Source organism: Polypterus senegalus, chromosome 7 (genome assembly GCF_016835505.1).
Source record: "Polypterus senegalus isolate Bchr_013 chromosome 7, ASM1683550v1, whole genome shotgun sequence".
Lineage (NCBI taxonomy): Eukaryota > Metazoa > Chordata > Cladistia > Polypteriformes > Polypteridae > Polypterus > Polypterus senegalus.
Window position 1 is genome coordinate 44,082,347 of NC_053160.1, and position 17,126 is coordinate 44,099,472.

At 39.8% G+C, this 17,126-nt stretch overlaps 1 protein-coding gene across 3 annotated transcripts in view; it reads right to left on the minus strand.

Annotated features, from left to right (window-relative positions):
* Window positions 1–17,126, minus strand: part of bmp2k (BMP2 inducible kinase) — a 202,023-nt gene that overhangs the window by 22,801 nt on the left and 162,096 nt on the right. For all 3 annotated transcript variants that reach the window (XM_039758538.1, XM_039758537.1, XM_039758536.1), the window contains exon 15: window positions 15,383–15,493. In XM_039758538.1, the coding sequence (XP_039614472.1) occupies window positions 15,383–15,493 (111 nt within the window). The remainder of the gene's footprint in view (window positions 1–15,382; window positions 15,494–17,126) is intronic.

The window sequence follows — 17,126 nt, forward strand, 5'->3', positions numbered from 1 at the left end:
GATCCAAACAATTCCCAAGTCCAATACTTCACATGAAGAGGTTGGTACATCTTCTTAGATGTAAACCCTCCATCGTCTTAAAAGAATTTATCACAAAAGCATCCTTGAATGTTGCAGGGTTTTAGTGACCTGAACTCACCTTAAGGGACAGTAAGTAGTCATGCACCACAATTTACAAAGAGACTTTTCCTTTGATGGCGCGGATTACACTCATTCGCAAAGATTTCCAGTCTCCCAGGAGCCGACGGGGCACTCGAAGTGTCACAAACAGTGCGAGAAGAGAGGACGCCGCCTGGAACTGCGAAGCTCTCGACCCAACGGAGCAGCCCGACATTCCACGCCTCCGAGTGTCCAATTTGTTCTCACAACCCCTCGTCGCTGAAGGCAGTCTCGTTTTCACATTGTTTACAGCTCACCGCAGTTAAAAAGTAGAAAGATGCAAAGCTGTTTTCCTCATCTCTTCTACTATCAAGTACTGCCAATTAAAAAAAAGTTATAATGTGGCAGTTTCCATGACAGTCACGTGGGCGAATAAATAAAACCTTTCTGTCAGAACGTGCCTGAGCGCTGGAGCCCAGAGAGGAGGGCTGGGACGCACTTCTATGGGATAGATCGGCGTGTTTGTGTTTACTTCTTTTCAATATCAGTAAAATAACTCTCACACAAATAATAACAATTCGTAAAGACGACATAAAAATGGCATCCACAAACAAAGTGATTAGATCCTGTATTATATGTTCTGTGGTCATACATAATTTCTGTTTCGCGTGGTCATACATAATTTCCGTTTCAAATGCGAAAAAATTTGTATATACAGTATATATATATATATAGATATTGGTCTGGGTGTATAGGGGGTATGTATAAATTTATATATATAGTAATACAGAGAGAGATTTTAAGAGTGTCCCGTATTTCTGATTTTCTAATCTGGCAACCCTATTGTAACTGTTCTAGATACACAAAACTGAGAAAAGACTTTGCAGCTTTGGTATCTCTCCACAGTCCAGGTCAGTATAGTGTCATAACCCAAGACAACATGAGCAGAGTAGTGTCCTCTGAATTGTCTGACTTGTAGCATCAAATTTGGTCGAGCGTTCACGTGGAATTTGCACTTCAGAAACTCAAATTTATCATCTGTCCAAGAGCACATGAACACTGTATAAGATGTGAAAGCTCACAAGTCGGACGATAAAGGCAACAAAAAGGTTGACATCAGGGTGCTAGAGCAGGGTACACTGCATACACAAAAGTCATCCCATGTTGAATGACAAGAAACGACAATAAACACATGCAGAGTAAACTGTTTTGTAAAATTGCATCATTTCCTTCTGAGCTTTTACTTAAGCAAGTAGCACATTACATAGCCCACTAGTCGGAGAGGTAGTCAAAGATGATGACTGCAGTTGCTGATCCCAACATCTGAGGCTGTTGGATTACAAGGCATGGGACAAAATTTTGTTGAATCGAATACACAGTCGATATGAAATGTGGCCTTGTGTCTTGTATTGTATTTTACCTCATCACTAAAATGAAACACAAAGACAAATGAAACATCAAAAGCAGGGGATTTCAAAAATCTGATTGGAAAACTAGTAATAATGTATAACATGAGAAACTGTGCAGTTGGGCTGAACCGTTAATCCCCTACTCTACAAAGATAATGACGTGAAGGTGTAAATTGTTGGCACACAGCAGATTACGTGCTTCCCACATTTCACAGTCAAGTTAGTCAAATCCTCAAGTGAATATGGTGAATGGTGGCATTTCAGGAATGCAGCACTATATCCACTGGCTTGTTTTCAAATTGATTTCTAGTGGAACTAGCAAAGCACAAATGTATTGTACTGGAACAGTCCTCACGATATTTTCAAATGCTCCTGCCTGCTTTTCTGGTCACATCCCACGTCTGTGCCTGCCATGTCTGTACTCGGTTAGTTGATAATGTCACGGTGGAGAGGTCATTCTCATACTGTATATCTTCAAAGAAAATATCACACTGTAAGTTCTTTGTAGTGCAGGACCAGTCAGGAGCCACAGCACCACAGCTAAAGAGGAAAACAAAAGGGCAGCCATCGTTACAGCCACGTTTGATGTTAACTCCGAAAACAAAATGGCAAGTTTAAATTTGGATGGTTTTGCACTGCAATAACTTTATATTAACGATTTGTTGGATATTGTTATGTGTACAGAATGCAGTAACATTTTTACTTGCATATGCTAATTAACAAGCAACAAGTCTTATGTTACTTCAGTGCAAATATTACGTATTTATTTAATATATCTCTCTAGTATAAAAAAAAAAATCTTGTGACGAGATGTGATCTTTTGAAGAAAGACACTTTCATGTCCCGCAAGAAGGTCAAGTAACGTCATACTTACAACATTTAGAAGCAAGTCCCGTGATATACATGCAGAGCAGGTTAGAGATAATGGAAGTAGGAAAATTCGAAAGTCTCAAAAAAATGACAGTAAAAAAAAAATCACATTAGCGCAAACAAACAGAAAATATTACTCGGTGAAATAATGGAACAGTGAAAAGAGATCAAATAGTGTTTGAAGATGTCTGAGGGAGAACAGAGACAAGGCAGCGAGACAAAAGGAAAGCTGCTGTACAGGCTTTTAAACATTCGAAGCGCCACACGAAATGCAGATCACGCGGCACCTCAGCAGCAAGCCAGCATCTGATTGAGCAAAGAGGAGGTAAAAAAAAAAACAAACTGTGATTTATTTCCCACTGTATCACCGTTTAAGAGGGGTTTCAGAGGAGTGGCCGCGTCTCCTTGGCGTGTGGTTCAGTCCCCGTCTTCACAATTGCGTGTAGTGCTGGTGGGGGGGTTGGGGGGAGTTGTTGAAGAGCGAAGAGAGCAGGGGGCAAAGCCCGCTAGTTTTAATAAAAAAAGAAACAAATTGTAAAACATAATAAAACGTGTGTTTATGCATGCTGATCAAAAGTTATTTAGCAGTGTTTTGATTTCTGAATGTTTAATAATAATTAACTCTACAAATGCACTGCATTTTTTAATACAAATTTAATATTGTGGAAATATTGTATCATAAAGGCTGAATTGCCAAATGAGTTCTATTGTGGGCAAAGTGTTTTGTCTCCTGCCTACAGATTAAACACTTTGAAATTAAATCCTGTGACAACTTTCCAGCACAGCTTCACATTTTCAAATTATCGTACACTTGGCCTTTTTTCTAGCAGCCAATAATATGCTGCCTGCCAGAGCTGGTGCTGTACGACAGCTTTCCAGGTACAGCGATTCCGCCATAATCTGTGCCTTTTTTATCCCATCCTATCATGGTACATAAATCATGAAATATCAGATAAGCCCCTCTTCTGTTTGCAAGGTCCAAACCTACCCTCATAGCTGCATTGTATACATTGTACTTAAAGATTGGGTGTACAATGAGTATCGACATTCGCACACACAGAGCCCACCACCATGACTTCAGACAAAAGCAAACCAGTTTAATCTTATTGGACTGCATCTCTGGGTATTTCAGACTACACGTCTGGTCATGAAAGTGGGCTGCAAATGCCATCGACTCACTAAGATGATGCAAATGAAGTCAGCGACTGGAAATCGCTGGAAAAGTTGTGTAATGTGACAAGGCCTTAAGATGTCAAATACGTGTTGTGAAAATCAGTCAGCTTCCAAAGACATGCACAAGAATGGGCAGAGAAGGAAGACAACGACGTGAGTGATAAGCGGCCTTCTGTGATCCACTTTATGAAGAAAACAAGTTGCCTGCCTGCTCATCCTCAGGGCCTCTTGACAGCCCCCAAGTCTTGACTCTCTAAGAAGACAAGGAAAAACTCCAAAAAAAACACTTGTAGGGAAAAAATGGAAGAAACCTCAGGAAAGGCAGTTCAAAGAGAGACCCCTCTCCAGGTAGGTTGGGCATGCAGTGGGTGCCAAAAAGAAGGGGGTCAATACAATACATTAAATATCATAAGGAACTTCAGATTTGTATTGCTCAATAGAAGCAAGTGGAAGAGCAGCTGTCTGTCCAGGGTTGAACCAGCTGATTATTTGGATTATTTTTGTCCGCAGTGCCTATAAAAAAGGTATTTACACTTCATGTTCACATTTTATTGTTTTATAGCACTTGCTCACACTGGATTTAATTTTGATTTTTTGACTCTGATCATCACTCTTAAATGTCAAATTGAAAACAAATCTCTGCAAACTTATTACAGTTGTTACGCACAAAATATCTGATTGCTTAAGTATTCTAATCAGTGCTCAGACACTGCAAGTTTTCTTTAATCTTTCCTTTTTTTTTTGCAAAACTGCTTAGGCTCTGTTAGGTTGCATGGGGATTGTGAGTGAAATCCCTTTTTGAAGGCCAGCCACAAACTCTGAACTGAGATCTGCATTCTGACTCGGCTACACCAGGATGTTAACATTGTTGTTTTTTAAGCCGTTTGGATTTATCTTCTCTCTAGATGCAGGTTTCCTGCAAACTGCAGCAGGATTTCCACATGTTTATCTGCATTCATTTTACTCGCTTTCACAGTCCTTCCTTCTGCGTTCTCATAGGTCTCTTGATGGCCTTCTTCACTAGTCTTCTTCTTGCACGATCACTCTACTGTACTGCTCTAGAAATATATTTACACCTGTGCCATACTATTTCCACTTCTTAATGACTGATTTACCTTGTGTTCAGTGACTATACAGTAATACTGGCAGAATTGGCACTCCAGCCACCATTAAAACCTCACACTGTTCCATCTGAACCAGTGTGGTGCTGAGGTGTCACCCATTGCATGGCTGCACTCGGGTTTTAATCTGGGATCCTGAGTTGGTTTGTCATGTGGTGGGTGCTGCAATGTGCTGTATCAGCGTGTGCTCCTAAACTCTCCATCCCTTGACTTAGGCTTGGAGCTGCCTGGAATGTTTTTTTTGTTTCCATTGTGTAGGCTAGGCCACCATACTGACTCACCACAAGATGGGACCTTCCAGATAAGGTTAGTTAGACAACAATCAATCGACACCCCTTGACTACTGACAGGTCATCTTCATTAAACTATGTGACTTCTAAAACCATTTGGTTACACTGGTAATCATTTAAGTGAGTCATACACTTGCGCAATCACTCATTTTGAGTTAATTATTGTAACGGCTTGACATAAATTTGTAAAGATTTGTTTTCAATGTAACATTTAGGAGTTTTTTTTCTGACAAGTCAAAACAGCCTAATCAGATTCACTATGATTCAAATATGCTATAAAACAATAAAATATGAAAAATTCTAAGGGGTTGAATACTTTTTACTTAGACAGTGTACATTTAACCTGAATATGACATTTAAACCACTGAAGATGATGACAATATTTAGCATTGAAACATGGTCATAAAACTTCATGTCTTTGTTATGAAAACTGAAAATGTGGCAGGTTCTTGTAGAAGGTAGTAAATGTAGGTTTAAAGCTGACTTTCATGGCAGGTTTAGCATTACAGAATCCATTCCCGGACGGGTTTATCCATTCCCGGGAATTTGGGAATCCCACATGTCATTCCCGGGAATGACACAGTGCACGGGCATCTCACATGTGAACGGTTTTAGAACGACGGACACTTATTTTTAATAAAACTACTGCAATATGTTGACACCAATAAAAGACTACCTTATCTACAAGCAGTTCATGCTGTCATATAAGTACACGTATCTAGTTAGTTGAAGTAATAAGAGCGTAGAAAACACAAGGTGTCCAGCGTGCGGTTGTCCAGTTAGAGAGCGCACCTTCGTGCAGAGTACGCCAGCTGCTGAGAAAGCACACTCTGCCTCCACTGAAGTAGGCGGCACAATCATCAGATACTGATACACTTGTTCTGAGCAATGCCTGCACTTGCCGTTGCCCTGAAACACCGCCATTTCAGCTTTTACTGATGCATCCAGTTTCTTGTCATCATTCTGTGATGGCAAGTTTCTTAGCACAGATAATGTGGATGCAACAGACTGATGCATTGCAATTTCAAGTTGGTAACTGGTATATTAGCCTTTATGTTCAAGAAAGTGGAGAAATAAACTGAAAAAGGTAATCCCCTCATTTCTGACCCCTTCCTGATCAAGAGCCGTGTGAAACAAGGATGTGTCCTTGCACCAACTCTGCTTGGCATTTTCTTCTCCATACTACTGAACTTCACATTTAAGGCCTCTGTCGAAGGCATTAACCTACAGTGCATCAGGAAAGTATTCACAGAGCATCACTTTTTCCACATTTTGTTATGTTACAGCCTTATTCCAAAATGGATTAAATTCATTTTTTTCCTCAGAATTCTACACACAACACCCCATAATGACAACGTGAAAAACGTTTACTTGAGGTTTTTGCAAATTTATTAAAAATAAAAAAACTGAGAAAGCACATGTATGTAAGTATTCACAGTCTTTGCCATGAAGCTCCAAATTGAGGTCAGGTGCATCCTGTTTCCCTTGATCATCCTTGAGATGTTTCTGCAGCTTAATTGGAGTCCACCTGTGGTAAATTCAGTTGATTGGACATGATTTGGAAAGGCACACACCTGTCTATATAAGGTCCCACAGTTGACAGTTCATGTCAGAGCACAAACCAAGCATGAAGTCAAAGGAATTGTCTGTAGACCTCTGAGACAGGATTGTCTCGAGACACAAATCTGGGAAAGGTTACAGAAAAATTTCTGCTGCTTTGAAGGTCCCAATGAGCACAGTGGCCTCCATCATCCATAAGTGGAAGAAGTTCAAAACCACCAGGACTATTTCTAGTGCTGGCCGGCCATCTAAACTAAGCAATTGGGGGAGAAGAGCCTTAGTCAGGGAGGTGACCAAGAACCTGATGGTCACTCTGTCAGAGCCCCAGAGGTCCTCTGTGGAGAGAGGAGAACCTTCCAGAAGGACAACCATCTCTGCAGCAATCCACAAATCAGGCCTGTATGGTAGAGTGGCCAGACAGAAGCCACTCCTTAGTAAAAGGCACATGGCAGCCCACCTGGAGTTTGCCAAAAGGCACCTGAAGGACTCTCAGACCATGAGAAACAAAATTCTCTGGTCTGATGAGACAAAGATTGAACTCTTTGGTGTGAATGCCAGGCGTCACGTTTGGAGGAAACCAGGCACCGCTCATCACCAGGCCAATACCATCATGCTGTGGGGATGTTTTTCAGCGGCAGGAACTGTGAGACTAGTCAGGATAAAGGGAAAGATGACTGCAGCAATGTACAGAGACATTCTGGATGAAAACCTGCTCCAGAGCGCTCTTGACCTCAGACTGGGGCGACGGTTCATCTTTCAGCAGGACAACGACCCTAAATACACAGCCAAGATATCAAAGGAGTGGCTTCAGGACAACTCTGTGAATGTCCTTGAGTGGCCCAGCCAGAGCCCAGACTTGAATCCAATTGAACATCTCCGGAGAGATCTTAAAATGGCTGTGCACCGACGCTTCCCATCCATCCTGATGGAGCTTGAGATGTGCTGCAAAGAGGAATGGGCGAAACTGGCCAAGGATAGGTGTGCCAAGCTTGTGGCATCATACTCAAAAAGACTTGATTCTGTAATTGCTGCCAAAGGTGCATCGACAAAGTATTGAGCAAAGGCTGTGAATACTTATGTACATGTGATTTCTCAGTTTTTTTTACTTTTAATAAATTTGCAAAAACCTCAAGTAAACTTTTTTCACGTTGTCATTATGTGGTGTTGTGTGTAGAATTCTGAGGAAAAAAATGAATTTAATCAATTTTGGAATAAGGCTGTAACATAACAAAATGTGGAAAAAGTGATGCGCTGTGAATACTTTCCGGATGCACTGTACCAGGAGTGACAGAAAGCTGTTCAATTTAGCTTGCTTAATGGCAAAGACCAGGATTCACACAGTCCTTATTACTGTTTGCTGATGATGTGGCCCTGACTTCACATACTGAAGTGGCACTCCAACAGCTGATCAACCATTTTGTAAATGTCTGCAGGGTGTTTGGGCTGGCTATTAGCATTAAGAACACAAATGTCATGGGCCAAGACGTCCCTGCTCCACCTCTGATTATCATTGACAGCACAGTGCTTAAAGTCACCAATCACTTTACTTACCTGGTTTTCATCATCAGCAGCAACCTATCACTCGATAGTGAGATCGACAAGCAGATTATTAAAGCTGCCGGTGAGATGGCCAAACTGAACGAGAGAGTATGAACCAACAATCAGCTGACCCTAAACACCAAAATGAAGGTATACTAGGCATGTGTCCTCAGTACCTTGCTATATGACAGCCAATCATGGACAGCTTATACCAGGCAGGAAAACTGTCTAGAGAGCTTCAACCTTCACTGCTTATGATGCATCCTCTGCATCACATAGAAAGACAACTTTTAACAACACCACTAAACTGGAGCAAGCTGACTCACTGAGCTACATCTTCTCCTTAGCCAGAGACAACTTTGCTGGCTGGAACATGTACATCAAATTCCAAATGGTAACACTCCCAAGGATGTCATGTATGGCGAGCTGGCAACAGGACATCGCCCAGTGGGCCACCCAGCACTGAAGTATAAAGATGTTTGCAAGCATGACCTAATACTGACAGGCATCGAATCAGAGAATTGGGAACAGCTTGTAGGCAACCGAAGTGGCTTGCACTGGGTCATTCAAGAAGGCATCAAAAAGGGCAAAGAAAGACGCAATCAGCAGCTAGAGGACAGAAGGCAATGCACGATACAGAAACAACAAACTCAGGCGCCAGTATCAAAATCCAACCTTGTATGCAGTTCCTGCAGAAAGGACTTCCATGCAAGGATCGGATTGCTGAGCGTATCCATCACTAAGATGAACTGACCACGGCACAACCATCTTCCTACTATAATAAAAAATGAACAGTTAGCACCAGTGGTTTATAGTTTAATTATGAAAATACACTTTATTATAGGACATAAAGCTTTTATATCTCCCGTTATGCAGGAGCTTAGTATAAAATGTTTTTTAAAGTGAAACAGAAAATAAAAACAGAATCAGCCGAGCAAGTAACATGAATATCTGTGATCGGTATGGTCTTAAAAAACCTGAATGGAACATCCCTACCCACAAGTATAATAGGGGTTCAAGTAGGACAGGAAGAGGTCCAAAAAAAGAAAAGGAAAAAACAGAAATCAAGGAAAACAGATAGAAAGAACAAAGTGAAGAATCAGGTGATCAAGTTGGTGCAGTGGAGAGGAGGTGAGGCATTCGAGAGGCCCTGTGAGGAGCAAGAGGATCAGCACCCCAGGGGTGGGACGCTTCTGTTGCCGGAAATAAAAAAGAAGTCACATATCAAAGTCGCCGTGAAAAGCTGAGTTGTAGCCCACTGTCTGAGTGTCATATGAAAGCTTATTAGGGTACAGAGAAAAAATGGTACACAGTGAGGAAAAAGCACGAAATGTCAACTTCAATCTCGACATTTCCACTTTAATCACGTAGTTTATTTTGTCATTAAAGTAGAACATCATAAACTTCATCTTAAAATCGTTTAATTAACCAGTTTCTCAAATCACATCGTAATTAAAGTAGCACGTTAAATGCTTTGTTTTGTATTTGATCTTCTATGTGCTCTGTGTGTGTGAATCACTACTTGCTTTTTAAACCGGCTCTCTTCCTCCAACTGGACACAGAGTCCATTACATTCGTGATATTACAGCTCTCTGAATAACTAAAATACTGAGATGTATACGTGATATCATTTTCATGATGATAGGAGTTAAAGCACGTTATTAAATATGTGTTTCACTTCGATGAAATAATTTATTGCAGCAGTACAATCAGGGGCGGCTCTAGGCTTGTGGTGGCACTGGGCAGAGGAAGAATCGGTGACTCCTTCGCCCGCCCGTCAGTAAGGTAGCTTATGCACAGTGGATGGCTGCATAGCCGCCTCGTGCTCATGACACAAGCATTTAACTTTTGCCGAAATTTGTCGCAGTGTTTTTAGCTGTGTTGTTATTTTCTCTTTCTGTTTTATATTCAATATATATTGGCGTGGCCGCCCCAAGAGTCCTTGCTTTTCTTTCCCCAAGTAACCGATCGCCATACAATCAGCTCTGTAATAGACGTTAAGCCATCTGTAAGCTTAGCGCGATTCTTCAAAACGTTTAAAGAACATTGAAATGTCTTTGTAGTACATGTTTAATTATTCTATCCTTAACGACACTCCCAGTGAAGAATATAGATTATTTAAATTAAGTTAAAGTTTTATCCGTATAATTTAATAAACATATTTTGCTGAATTTCACCTTATAAATGATATTGTTTCTGTTTCTGAACCGCGAGGTCCGTACAGGAAAAGCTTTAAAACATTTTGCAGTGGCTGAGACAGCGTGTCCTTGAAGCCGTATACCGATAATTCTCTTTCCGATCAGCTGCTGCTGTGATTCACACTCAGATACAGTGATATAAATACTCTGAGTGGTGCAGTGAGAGAAATATTGAAAAAGATGATCCGCTGTGGCAACTCCTAACAAGAGGAGCTGAAAGAAGAAGAAGAAGTGAGAGTAACAACGCTAAAGCAGTTATGGTGTTTGGAATACTATGGCTGTTCCCTCTACCATTATATTGTTACGAGTTAATTACAATCAGATGCATTACACTAATAAACAATATGCGGTTAGTTTCGGTGTATTCATAAAGCCGCGTCAGGAAAATAAGGTGTAACCACACAGGAACAGTAGCACTGCTTTGACGCTGGATGCCGCCAGTCTGCAAAACCGAGCGGAGAACTTGCGTACGACAAGGTATGAGGTACCGTGGAAAAGTGCGTGGATTTACGCCAAGTGTAGGTTTTATACATCACGATTTGAACGTGGAAAAGTTCTTACGCACCGTTTATACATGAGGCCCCTGGAGTGTGAGTTGGGGAGATGGCGAGGGGCGGGAGAGGGTTTAGGGAGATGCAAGGGCTCAAGAAGGAATAAAGCTAGTTGTAACTTTTATTTTTATGCTTGATTGTAACTGAATATTGGATTTAAATGTTTTCATAGAACACTGGTTTTAATGGGCGGCACGGTGGCGCAGTGGTAGCGCTGCTGCCTCGCAGTTAGGAGACCCGGGTTTGCTTCCCGGGTCCTCCCTGCATGGAGTTTGCATGTTCTCCCTGTGTTTGTGTGGGTTTCCTCCGGGTACTCCGGTTTCCTCCCACAGTCCAAAGACATGCAGGTTAGGTGGATTGGCGATTCTAAATTGTCCCTAGTGTGTGTTTGGTGTGTGAGTGTGGGTGTGTGTGTCCTGCGGTGGGTTGGCGCCCTGCCCAGGATTGGTTCCTGTGTTGGCTGGGATTGGCTCCAGCAGACCCTGTGTTCGGATTCAACGGGTTGGAAAATGGATGGATGGATGGACACTGTTTTTATTGATTTACTTATTTTAAAATTTCGAACTGCACTGAAACTTGGTTTGGACAATGTCTTTTATTGTAATAAACACACAAAGCACTCTGCACCTGTAACTTCTTGTTTGTGTTCTTATTGTCCTAGTACATCTCGATTAATGACTATCTGTGCCCCAAGAGATGGAAGATGCCATGGCTGCAGGCACACCGGGCAACACAAAGTGGTGGCTGCAGTGGGATAGATCAATGGCATTGGCAAACATAGCTGGATGGACAACAAGTGGATTTGGTGCTTGGCAAAAAAGGAACTGACATACCTTAGCCTGAATGGACTAAGGAATACTTAATTGAGAGAATGAAGAGCAGAATCAGGTGTTTGAGCCGATGTGAAAAAGTGGAGGCGAGGTAGTCGAAAGGACACTATGAAGAGCAAGGAGTGGTCAAGTGTTCCAAGTGTCCGAGGGATGATGGAAGCACAACTGATTCTGGCTCCAAACAACCTTGCAGTGACCAGTTGAGGTGGCTGGGATGACAGCCGGAGAGGGGACCATACTCACCAGCACCTCAGTGTGTTGCAATACCCAGAGCAGGAGTGGCAGGGAAGAGGGAGAGAGAGAGAGAGAGAGAAAGAAAGATGTTCAGGGGCTGAAGAAGGAAATTAAACTGGCTCTGACTTTATTTTAATCCTTGATATTAACTGATTATTTATTGTCATTTTGTCTTTATTTATTGGATTTTAACTCCCTCACCAAGTGCTTTTTTTGGATTACTTACTTATCTGTTGAAGATTTTGAACTGCACTGAAACAGAGAAACACAAAATGCACTTTCCACCAGTACTCAGTTCATAAATATTGATGTACCAGGAGGGAGAAAATGCCAAGGCTGCCAGCACCCTGGACATCTCAAAAGCTGAAGGTTTTTGTCTTATTTATATATTGCCTATACAACATGTCACAGGTTTACATTCTCAAAAACATTCTGGTTACATTGTCTTTTTCAGCCGTATGTGAAAATGTCTAAAATTGCTTTAAATCTCAAATTTAGACAGAGATTAGAAGAAAATGTTTCTCAAATCTCAGGTGGTCAAAGAGAAAGCTAAACACAGAAGTTTTTGTCTTGTTTTAAATAATTTCATATATCTGTAAGCAGGTGAAGCCAACGTCTCTTCCTGACATATATGAGTAGTTTGGTTTTTTTTTATCTCTACTTTCAAGGCTTTCAGATGTCCACCAATAAGCAGGCAATTATCAAAAAACGGTTTACAATCCAGTTCCCTCACCCTCATAAGCACATGCGACTCAAGGATGTTTTCCACTGCCATTTGAAATATAATAAAGAGCATCTAGAGAAAGCCGATAAGGGATGTGTTTTTGACCTGCTTATAATTACAGCCTCTTTCTATTATTCAACAAGCGTTGGAGGAGCTGCTTGCTATGTAACTAACCAGAGATATATAAAATAGTTTAAACTGATGATGCAGTGGTGGTCAGATATTTATTTAAGCTTCCAAATTAAATAAGCATATTGTACTGCAAATGTTTAAGAAGAGATGGTGAAGAATAAAATGAAAGAAAACTTTAAAAGATTCAATTAAATTTTATTTTTCATAGAGGTACAGTCAATTATACATTTTTGTACAGCTGAAATTTACAATGTTTAGTCTAAGAACACTTTGATATGCATTCATATCGGATACTTTATATAAATATATAAAATACCTACTTGTCTCCTATTTTGATATATATTTTCAGAAAATATGTTAAAGTGACATCGAAAATAATTCAATACATTTGCCAGCAATGATTTTGACTGCAGATGTAACTGCAAAAAAAAAAAAAAGGTTTTGTGCAAGGAGTGCTTTCATTTCATCACAAAATTGGACAAAAATAGAAGATTAGAGAAGCTACTTGGAAGGAAAGCAAGGCACTGGATGTCAGTCCCATACCCATGAATGAGAGGTTATCAATGAGAAAAAAAGAAAAAAGAAAATGAGAACAAAATATCACACAATGCGTGAAGAATGCTGTCTTTAGTGTCTGTGAATTATATATGACTGCAAAGACTATGTATGTTCACCCAAAAAATGAATCATAGTGTACGTTCATGTCTGTGTTAGTGCATTAACGCTTAGGCGATATTGTTACTACCTGGCCACCAATGCATCACCATCTTATTCTAAACATCTCTCTTCCTTTTTCTATTTTTGATATTTTTGGCTCTTTAAGGCACATTGTAGATACCTTTTGGTGTTTTTTATGAAAACAGGAAAATATGGCAAGTTCTTTGTTATGTATAGTTACCTATTCAAAACCAAAAATTCCACTTACCTTCGTTTCTACTGACAAATACTTGGTTTCTATTTTAAAAGATTATTAAGAAAGTAGCATATTATAGCAAAAGATATTTAAATCACCTTGTTATAGAGTAGCTAAAGACCTTGAAGATGAAGCAGTATATTCTAAGATAGGTGGTCAGTTAAATTATGTAAAGGAGCAGTGGTAGAATGATTCGTATTGCTCATCTTATATGGGGACTTTCACTGATATGATGCTTGTGAATCAGATCTTCCAAATCAGGCCCACTACCTTGCCAGGATGCAGCAAGAAGCAGTAATTATGAAGCAGATTTTAAAAAGAGAAGATGTTTAGGAAAACTACATGCAAAAAGCAGCTATAATAGTTGGTGCAGAGACAAGTAGGAGGGGAAGGTGGGCTCTACATAAAAATCAGGTGTGTAACTGTGAACAAGAGAGTTACAATGGCACAGTAAGAACACACATAAGCGTCCTATTTGCGGGTTATCTCCTTGTCAATTGTTTAGTAAATATCTTTGGAAATAATTTCTACCTATGTCAATTTAATTAAAAACTAGAATGCAACTTCAAGCTGTGTGTGTATTTGCCCTTTTTGCATAGTGAAAAATATTCCAGTTTATGAATGCTATTAAACGGAATAAAATGCAAGATATATACAATTTAAATACATCATTATTAGCTTTAATTTAATGCATGAAATTATGGATGTAGCTAATAAAATATCTTATATAAGTATGTGGTACTCCGACACAATTATGGCCTCTTTTTATTTGTAACCTGTGTTGACAGCACATAGTGAAAGAGAAAGCCAAGCAAGCAAAACAAGCTATAAAATAAAGTCTAACCAAGAAGCAGCAGGAAACAACAGGTGTAAGCTCAATATGCATAGCAGATTTCCAAAAAAGTATAAATAAAATGCTTGTGAAGAATGAAGCAGCACTTCAAGAGATAAAACACTCATTACTGGAGATTAGCTGAGCTGCTTGTTTGACAAGCCACTTTCGGGTTCAAAATAAAATTCCACAAACTTTACAAAAAAACATCACCAACCTTAACATGGCATTTTCCTTTTGGAACTTTTGAAACACATATAATGAATAAAAAAAGACAGGCTACAAACATGTGAATAAACTCCTCTTATGTTACTCCATACTGTGATGCTTTGGGAGATTAGCATTATTTATATAAAATATTAGCTAAATGTGAACCCTAAAAGTGAAGATAAACTTCAGGTTTTTATTAAACCCGAATTTATATTATCCAATGACAAGACACACAGAATTGAGGACGCTCTCAAGAAGGCATTTTGTGTAACAGCTTTTAAGGACAGAAGTTTTTGCTGGCAGCCAGTAGAGGGCAGCATCTGCCTTTCTCATTATTTTTTTTTATATATACTGTATACTGTACAACACTAATATGTGTCCCACTAGACAAAGGAAACATTTGTTCTTGATCTATGGATTTAAATGTGTTAGTTTCAAAGGACTGATATAATTAGTCACTGGTGAATTGTGCATCGCTAAATTAAAAAAAAAAGCATTTGCAAACCTTATAGAAAGCAAATGGGGGCCATTTACCATACAAACTAAAGAGTGTCAAAAACTCAAGTGATATTAATGAATATTATCACATCAAAAAAAAATTTCTTCAGCAATAATAGCTGAAGAATCCTTCTACCTTTTCACAGAAAATCTCACAGCAATAAGCACCATTCCTCCCCAGTGTTTCCTTAAAACTTGCCTGGAGTGGAAACAAAGGGAACAGAGCCAAAAAGGTCCTCTTGAACTGGGTTGGGTGATGAATGATGAGTTTCCAGCTTAGTGTCTAGGCAGCTTCTTTCTTCAGGTTTTTCTGTTAAAAAAATGCTATATTAATAAAAGTGGTTTTACAAGTGACTATGCTAAAAGTATAAACAAATGGTTCCCTCTGTTACTGCAGGGAAAAATTAATGTTTGTATTCCTGTATGCTTAAATAGGCTTGATGCTTAAAGATGAAAATGATGCAAAATGTATACACCTTCCTCCCTGGGTATGAGTTGTATTAACAGCAAAAACTGATAGGGAAATATTTATAATTTAACCATCCTTTTAAAATGGATACCTCAATCAAAATTTGCTTTGGATGTTTTAACTTGACGTCAAGCACCAAATGCCAATACACAATTCTGGATTGTTTAAATTGCGTAATAGGATTATCAGTGCTCTAATTTTCAGGCCAACAAGATGCTCACACTTCTAATAACTTTTGTCTATTTTTTGTTCCTGCTAAATTTTATTAGTTTAAATCCTAATATATTATTCCTAATATATTAAATATCAGTTTAATCCTAATTAGATGCCCGAACCAACTACAATGGTTCCTTTCGAAGCACAACAGCTCTACTTTAAGCTCTGCCCGAATGTCTGTGCTCATCACCTTATCTCTAAGACTGAGCCCAGACATCATGTGAAGAAAGCACATTTCTGCCACTTGTATATTGGATCAAATTATTTCAATCACAACCTAAAGACTATAACCATTGGTAAGGAGAGGAACACAGATTGATCAGTAAATTGAGAACTTTGTCTTTTGGCTCAGCTATCTCTTCATCACAACCAACTAGTACAACAATCCAACCTGTCAAATCTTCCACTCACTTTTTCCCTTTCTCATGAACAAGACCCCAAGATAACTTAGGTTCTTCTGCTTGAGGCAGCATTTCATCCCAAACCTAGAGAGAGCACGTCACTCCTTGACAGCTGGGAACCATGACCATAGACTTGGAGTTGCTTATCCTCATCCCAGCCGCAAGCAACACCAGTGCGTGTCTGAGGGCATCCCCATGATGCCAACAGCAGCACATTACTTACAAAGAGCAGAGATGTGTTCCTGAGATCTGAGACCACTATACTGAACACCCTCCATTCCTTTTTACGCTTAGAAATTCAGTCCATAAAACACATGAGCAGAATTGATGACAAAGTACAGCCCTGGTGGAGTCCCTCACGAGTGTGATTTACTACTGGCAATGTGAACCAAGCTTTCGCTCTGGTTGTTCGGGGACCAAATAGCAGGCCCACAATAGCAGGATCAATACCCCATACTGACGAAACAGCCCCAACAGGACACTCCTACAGAAATGGTCATATGCCTTTTCCACAAGTCCACAAAACACATGTAGACTGTTTGGGAATACTTCTATGAACCCTCCAGAATACGTGTTAGGGTAAAGAGCTGGTCCAGCGTTCTGAAACTTAAACGAAATCTGCATTGTTTCTCCAATTTTAGTATCTTGTACTCCATACTGGACTGTGATCTCAGTGCCTCTGTAATTTTATTAAAATCCATCCAGCTAATGTTTGTATGCTGAGGTAAGAAACACACAGTGACAAATACATACTGTTTATACTCCATCATATACATTAGGATGGGCTCAAAGAGTGGTCCTGAATTTACAGTACAGGTTCTGGGGTTATGTGACACCACAATATATCAATCAACCCA